The sequence below is a fragment of the Anoplophora glabripennis genome, unplaced genomic scaffold (genome assembly GCF_000390285.2).
Source record: "Anoplophora glabripennis isolate ALB-LARVAE unplaced genomic scaffold, Agla_2.0 scaffold1502, whole genome shotgun sequence".
Classification (NCBI taxonomy): Eukaryota; Metazoa; Arthropoda; class Insecta; order Coleoptera; family Cerambycidae; genus Anoplophora; species Anoplophora glabripennis.
In genome coordinates, this window is record NW_019417605.1 from 9,888 (window position 1) to 18,066 (window position 8,179).

Consider the following 8,179-nt stretch of genomic DNA (forward strand, 5'->3'; position numbering starts at 1 on the left):
TTACGGCGAGCGGTTCAGTGGACCATACACACATCGGTCTAATGGTTGTAACCGGTGGCTGGTGTGCGGAGGGATAGGTAATAGTATAACTCCATTAGACTTTGCTAAATCAATAGCCCTCAAAGAAATGTGGGATTCATGGTTATCCATGATCAGTAAGACGGGATTATCTTTGCTGGAATGTAAATGATGTATAAAATGTTCTAAATATTTTACAAATACTTCCGCTGATATCCATCCAGATGGAGTGGCAGCACCTACAGTGCCATGGGAAGCTCCTTTAATCATGTATTCCTTATAATTTACACGTGGAAATATAAGGAATGGTGGAATTGAATTTCCTATCGCATTTATAGTTCCGCACATCGTAACTAGGCAGCCCCTTTCCGAAGATGTTACTTGGCCGACTTGTCGCTGACCTTTCTCAGCCAAAACTTTCGTTGGTCCTTGAACTGTCGTCAATCCCGTCTCATCTGTATTATATATTTTTTCTGGTCCAAATTTGTATTTGTTCATCGTCTTTTCCAATTTATCGTAGAAGTTATGAACAACAGGTTTGTTGAAGCCCATTGCTCTTGCTATAGTAGTAGCTTCTGCTGAACGAATTGACAAGTCTTTATTTCTCTTCATGAAACTTGTGAACCAATCTTCACCTGCTGATTTATTCTAATTCCATGACTGCGGTATTTTCTTGTTGTTTGCTAAAGCTACATCATAGGCTAATCTTTTTACAGCTTTAGGTGGCAGTCCGTGGTGAAGTTTGGAGCAAATTTTAAAATATTTTGCGAATTCATTCTCTTCACGATCTGTAAAAATTTTTCTACAATTATAGTTGGGGGCCATTTTTGGAACGGCGTCTAATGTCGCAAAATCCCAATTAATGTCTAAATTTTTACATTTATCGACTTAACGTCTCAATGTAGTTCTGGATATGGAGTAACGAATGCTTGCTGCATTCATAGATACGCCTCCATTTAAAACACCTTTCACAGGTTCTAACATGGTTTCTTTATCTGTTGTTCCAATACTAGATTTACGATGCCTATTACGTACCATTTTCTAGAATAAAAAAAGTAGCTCTGAACAAAGTTCTCGATATTACATAAAAAAACAGTGGCCAGTGAACCCCCAAACAAATAAATTTAATTTGAACTTCAAAAGTAGTGACCACTGTACCCCTGATCAAATGTGTCCGGTATACCCCAAATATAACCTTCTTTAATAATCATCAATCATCCGATTAATCTAGTTAATATTTGCAATTATTATGAGAGCATTATATCCAAAAAACTCTATAGAACGAAATGGCGTTAATATTTTACAAAAACCCTTTGAGGTAAAAAAGATATAAATAAAATTCAAACTTACCAAAATTGACTGCTTAGTCAAAACTGATTAACATACGAAGCTAGTATTACAGACACGTGACAGCGACGTAATTCTTAATATCGGCGAAAGATGGCAACAACGAAATGTTTATCCTAAATAAAGTTATTTAAAAGTGTCCACTGTGCCCCTATGACCATTGTGCCCCGGTGTCCACTATATGAATCCTTTGTGCTTAATCGTAAGTTAATGTTGTAGATATATCAAACCAATTATTTGTTTATCTTTCAGCGACAGCAGTCTAAATAATTGTAAACAGTGTACATTAAAATCTGATTGTACGCCAGTGATGTTTCATGTTGAATTGTATAAAATAAAAACCTCTCTGCCAAAACATTCATTCATAATTAATCAACGAAACCGAGACATACCATCGCCGATATCAAAATTTATTATATTCAACAACTACCTCGAATAGTAATAGTAGTGTTAGTCAAGTAATTAATAAAATATTAAAGAAAAGGTGTCAGTGTCTCAATCCTCATCTCAAGGAAAGGTTCCATTATAAAAAATTGGTGTCAGAAGTGAGATTCAACAGGCGGAAAATCCTCCGAATTTTGGAAGAAAAAATTCAACTGCAGGGAACTTCAAGTGAACATTGTTCAGCATTGAAACCAGTCAGATGAGGTCCAGCATTTGCATCATCCTACTGTAAGTCAATTCGCATGTGTCTATATCCAAAATTAGGCTTACCCTCAAGTTCAAAACCTAAAACAGAAATAATATCTCTATCTCTAGAAATTGCAGAAAAAATGCTAATCCGTTTTGAGGTAACAAAAGGAAACTATACGAATTCATAGATAATTGTGACAAAGCGGTGTCCTTGATTAAACCAGAAGAAAAAGACATTCTTTTCGCTATAATTGAAACCAAATTAACTGATAAAGCTAGGGCCATTACTAGAAATCGTTCATTTTTGGGATGGAGAGAATTAAAACGATTTTTATTAGACGCATACGCGGAACGCAGAACCGAGGGACAGTGGCAACTCGAACTCCTGTACTGTCATTAACCGCTATTTGCAACTTTGCAATAAATGCAATACGCGATGGGTCAAAGATCCTAGATCCGGTCGCGTGAGCAATGACAATACATTATTCTTACTCAGCAAAAACTTACATTGTTGTAGTTATAGAAAATAAAATTAGTCTTAACTCGAACTCCCTATGAATTAACACCAAAATATACCTTAACCCAGATGTTAATACCACATGGCGATCCTGCCAGGATTTTGTTAGAAGATTCCAGGATGTAGCGCATTTGCAAGTGAAGTTTTTAAAATCAAGCAAAATGGGGAATCAAAATACAAAGGAAGAAATTTTAGTGAATCAAAATAATGGTAGCACTAATCCACAAATTTATTCAGCAATAATTATTTCCGGAACGATAGTAATTTTGTCTCTGCTAGTGATCTGCGGCTTTGCAATATTCTTTTGCATGAAAACGTTTAAAAAACGAATTACTGCAAGTGTGATAAAGGACATAAGAGCACAGGCAACTTCCATCGTTTAACTATCTACTAAAAAAGAAGCGGTAATGTAAAAATAAGGAAAAAAGTTAAAGTGAAAATAAAGAAAAACATTTAAATGTAAAAAGAAAAACTGTTAAATTAAGTGAAGTTTTCTAATCAGAACATCATCATCCAATATGGAAATGCCGATAAAAAATTTCCTACAACCAACTTCTACCTTCTACCAGGTCAGCACCACCGACTTCATCTTCATCCGTCCCGAACATCGTTACAGAGTTTACAAGTAAGTCAAGTGATTAAAGTGAAGTGAACAGTGCAATTTTAGTCTAGTTTTAGCTATAAGATTTCATCACTTTTTTGTATTTATGACTTCCTACCAATTTCTTCTACAATTGTCATTTGTTTGGTAGAAGAAATTGAAATAATTAACAAAAATTTAAAGAAAGGGGGTCCTAACAGAATATACTGTTAACCCTTATTATCTCCCCCTTTATTATTTTTTCTTCTTTATTTATTTAACTTTAAAAATTTTAATTTTTAAATAACAGTGATGTTGCCTATTTGTTTTTGCTAACGTAGTAATTTTTGTTTTTGGCTAGTTGATTTCTCAGTGGGGGCGTGGATCCTACTAATAAAAAAAAATCGGGCGCCAAGTGGTTTCAGAATTATTTAATGCCCTTCGCCAAAATAATAGTAGACAAAAAAAATAAATTTGTGAAACAACTACAATGATGAAACCACTAAATAGTCATCATAGCTTTATTGGCGGCAATAAAAAAACAATGTTTAGTTATACCAGTTATCTTAAAACTAATAACAATGACAATATCATGGCCTTATTCAACCAGGACGACACAGAAGATTGCTTAACCATAAATAGATACCCCTTTATTATTAGATACTACTAAGATTTTTATGGCACTAACCTTATACTAAAATTTAAAACTATTTACATTCTTCTTAGCGAATGTATTAACATGTGGGTAATATTGATCGAAGAAACGATGAAGTGTGGCATAAGTTGCCTAAAAAAAAGGGTGTTGTGGTACTTAGCTGTGTAGTAACTGCAGCAGGAATAATCATTCGAAAGAGTCAAATCTGCTTTCTACTGGATGTCGGCTATCTACATAATCATGGGACGACTCGCGTCAAACAGTAGGCAAATTCTTCTTACAATAAAAAGAGAACCCAACAGCAAAAAGACATCGGGCGTGGACAACCTTTGCTGCCTCCGGACAAAACGCCTAAAAATAGTAATGAAACGGGGCATACTACCGAATATCAAGCGCTAAATGATACTTTCTTTGCCTTTTCTTTTTTTTTAATCTAGTAGGTTTACTCTATTATAATGATAATGTGAAACACGCTTACCTCCAATGCCGAAATCCCTAACACTTGGAGACGTGATAAAATGACCCAAATAAAATACAGAAACAGACGGCGCCAACAACCAAAATTTCTATAACCACAGCCGTCGTCTTCGTCGCTAGGCGAGGAGTTTTAATCCGTTATTTAAACGTTTTTCAGCCTTTACAATAAATTCGTAATTTCGATCTCCACGCTAGCTGGCCATATACTACTACCGATTTTCAACAAAAAAAAAACTAAAACGCTTTGTTCTCCGCGAGGAGGCCCGTTTTTCCGTCAGAGATATGGATATCTATTTCTTTGCCTTTTGTTTGCTCGAATTTGAATTTACTAATTTGGCTTTTCCCCTACAGATGTCTCCAAGTGTCTGATTAAAAATTAATTATACTACCGATTTAAGAGCTAACAAACTGACTTACAAATATTTAACCGTAAGAAAAATAAATCGTAACACCACCTTTACTTAAAAAAAAAACAAAAAAAAGGATTAATAATCTATCTTAATATCTTTAACGTGCCATGATCCTAAAGACTTGCCGGAATAAAAATCAGCTAATTCATAGATATTCCTGGATATTCTCTTAAGAACTTTACATATCACGGATTTGGTGGCGAGTTTAGAAGCATAATACTCCGCGGCATCCGATAAGGTATAATTTCTTTTCCATACGGTTTGACCCGTATTTAATGCTACCGGTCGGCTCCTCAGATTGTACCTTTGCGCAGCGTCGCCATAAGTTTTTTGTAATTTTTATTTCACGTCTGTAAAAACTTCCCGAACTTCTTTTACATGATCGGACAACTTTAGTCTATCATCAAAACATAATTGGTCGGTATCACCCACAATACTGTGCATTTTTCCTGAGATCACCGGCACGCGCCCGAAATTCAAAAACGCGGGAGAAAACCCTGTCACCTCATGAACAGCAGTTCTCAAAGCATAACCTAACTTTCCTAAATTGACATCCCAAGATCTATGATCTTCGCCAACATATGATCTAATCATGGTTTTCAGCACTCTATTCACACGTTCGGTAGGGTTAGCCTGCGGAATATAGTTTGCATTGCAAACTATCCGACAGTCATACGAGCGAGCCATATCCTTGACAGCTTTCGAAACATACATATAATTCTTTCCGGAACTCTGTAAATTAAGAAGACATCGTTCTCTAAATGTTTAACAACGGCAGTACTAGTGGCCGACTTAAGAGGGAACATAAGCGCATATTTGGTAAATAAATCGCAAACGACTAAAATGAACCGTTCTATTTCGCGACATGGGCAAGGGACTAATAAAATCGGTTGAAATGACTTCCCAAGGACGACTCACAAGCCTTGGGCTCATCTGCCCAAACGGTAACCGTTGGTCGGGCTTCTGAGCCTTACATACTTTGCAGGCCCGAACATATCTTGCTATATCCGTATTCATTCCAGGCCAAAAATATAAATTTGCGGCGCGCTTTTGGGTTTTAAATATGCCCAAGTGCCCTGAACTTGGATCGTCATGGCATTCATACAGAACTCTTTTACGCAATGATTTAGGAATTATCAGCTTCCAGTCATTCTCTTCTTCGAAAGTAGGATGTCCAAGATTCACTAATTTATAAATTCTCTCATTTTTTATCTTGAATTTCGCGTACTTATCCAGATGATTCAAAATATTACGCCTCAGGTCAGTGTACCACGTGTTTTCATCCGCTCGAGTAACATCTACGAAAGCGACGGCCCGCGAGAGTGCGTCAGGAACCACGTGAGATTTCCCTTTACGGTGGATTACTTCAAAATCGTAACCTTGTAATCGTAAAGACCAGCGCGACAGCCTACCAGATGGATTTTCTAATTTATAGAGCCATTTTAATGAGTAATGGTCCGTGATAACCTTAAATCGCGTCCCTTCGATGTAAGGTCGATACTTTTCGATTCCAAATAATACCGCGGCACATTCTAACTCCGTTGTCGAATATTTTCTCTCCTGGGGTGTAAGAGACCGGCTTGCATAAGATATTACACGTTCCACATCGTCGAAGTTTTGAGTCAAAACGCATCCGAGTCCCACTTGAGACGCGTCCGTTTGCAACACAAATTCCCTACTAAAATCAGGACACGTTAAGATAGGTGCCTCAATGAAACATTGCTTTACATCTTCAAAAACGTCTTCGCAATCGGAACTCCAGATAAATTGTTGATTTTTCCGAGTCAGCCTGACTAAAGGCGCAATGCGAGTGGCAAAGTTAGATATAAATCGTCGGTACCAAGATACCATACCTATGAATCTACGCACGTCCTTGACATTTTTCGGTACGGGGTAACCTAACATGCTAGCGATTTTGTCAGGGTCCGTGTGCAGTCCATATTTGTCCACAACAAAACCTAAATATTTTAATTTTGAGCGCATGAACGAACATTTTTCCTTATTGACTGTTAAACCGGCTGACAGGAGTTTTTCGAATACTTTCTCTAAAACAGAAAGATGTGTATCAAAATTGGGGGTGGCTATAATTATGTCATCTAGATACACGATACGGATGGTTCTAGTTCTGCACCGAGGACATTATCTACAAAACGTTACCAGGTAGCAGCAGCGTTATGCAATCCAAAAGGCACTCGTTTGAATTCCTACAATCCCCGACCTGGAACTGTAAACGCCGTTATTTGTTTACTCTTTTCGTCCAACTCGACTTGCCAATACGTGCTTTTAATGTCGATTGAAGATAAAAACCTAGCATTGCGTAACCGATCTAAAATAGAATTAACATAAGGTAGTGGATATGCGTCTCTCTGCGTCACCGAATTGACTTTCCTAAAGTCAACGCAGAATCTGTATTCACCAGAAGGTTTTTTCACCATTACTACGGGACTCGACCACGCCGAATTAGATGTTTCGATTACACCTAAATTTAACATATTGTCTATCTCCTTGTTTATTATTTCTTGGGTATATGGTGACACGTTATAATAGCGTTGTTTAATGGGCGCAGCATCGCCCGTGTTAATGACGTGTTTAACGCCTTTTGCACATCCTAGTTCTGTCCCCATTTTATTAAAGAAAGACGAAACTAATTTATTTAAACGTCTCGTTTCATTATCACCAATCGACTGAATACAGGAAATTCCTACAGTCGGAATATCTTCCTTAAACTTCCACGAGTTGGCCGTAAAATCTGATATAATGTTCATGTCCCGCCAAAAATCTATTCCCAAAATAATTTCCTCGTCAATATCTAGAGTTACTAGACATTGTATAACCCTAACTTTACTATTGAGTCTTATCGGCAAATTCATTAAACCTAAAAGTTGACAGTACTCTCCGTTTGCTACCTTAATCGAACTATTACTATATTTTAAATCTAACTTAAAATTACTTAATTTTTCCCAACCTAATCTTCCGATTATGGATTGGGTCGCCCCTGAATCTAACAGACCTAAAAAAGGTATACCGAAAATATTTACATTTAAATACGGACGAGGGTCCTGATCTAACGAGCAAATTAAATTGTTGATACGCGACTTTTTATATTCAACCTGTATAAAAGAAAGCCAAGCTTGCCATGAGTTGCTTGTTGGGACCGGTTTTAGTGAATTCACGATCGGCGCCCGGTAAAACGACGAACACCTGATCCGTTTTTTGTAGCACATTCGCAATAATATTTGGTTACGCCTACCTTTCCACATCTGAAACAAAATGTTTTTTCTCTCGATTTATCACATTTCGAAAATGTATGACCATTATTGCCACAATTCCAACATGCGATACCACTCACGCTAACATTTAATCTGCGGCCTCTTGATGTAGAGGGTTGAGTCCTTTGACTACTTGTTAACTGGCCCTCGTATACTAAATCAGGCTCCAAAAAGTTAACACGACTTATAGTTTCCCGTCGCGACGTTGAACGTTTAGCTATCATATTTTTACTAGTTTCTAAATCTTGACAAGTTTCCTGCAATTTACTCAGA

General features: G+C 37.0%; 1 protein-coding gene across 1 annotated transcript; it reads right to left on the bottom strand.

Moving 5' to 3' along the window:
• LOC111692417 lies at positions 1 to 570 on the bottom strand. The gene has a single exon (XM_023456426.1). The coding sequence runs from the start codon at positions 568 to 570 to the stop codon at positions 1 to 3; it is 570 nt and encodes a 189-aa protein (XP_023312194.1).
• Between the last annotated feature and the right edge of the window lie 7,609 nt (positions 571 to 8,179).

Excerpts from the sequence above, each read along its gene's own strand:
- LOC111692417 (XM_023456426.1), bottom strand. The coding sequence starts at position 570 with ATGGGCTTCAACAAACCTGTTGTTCATAACTTCTACGATAAATTGGAA.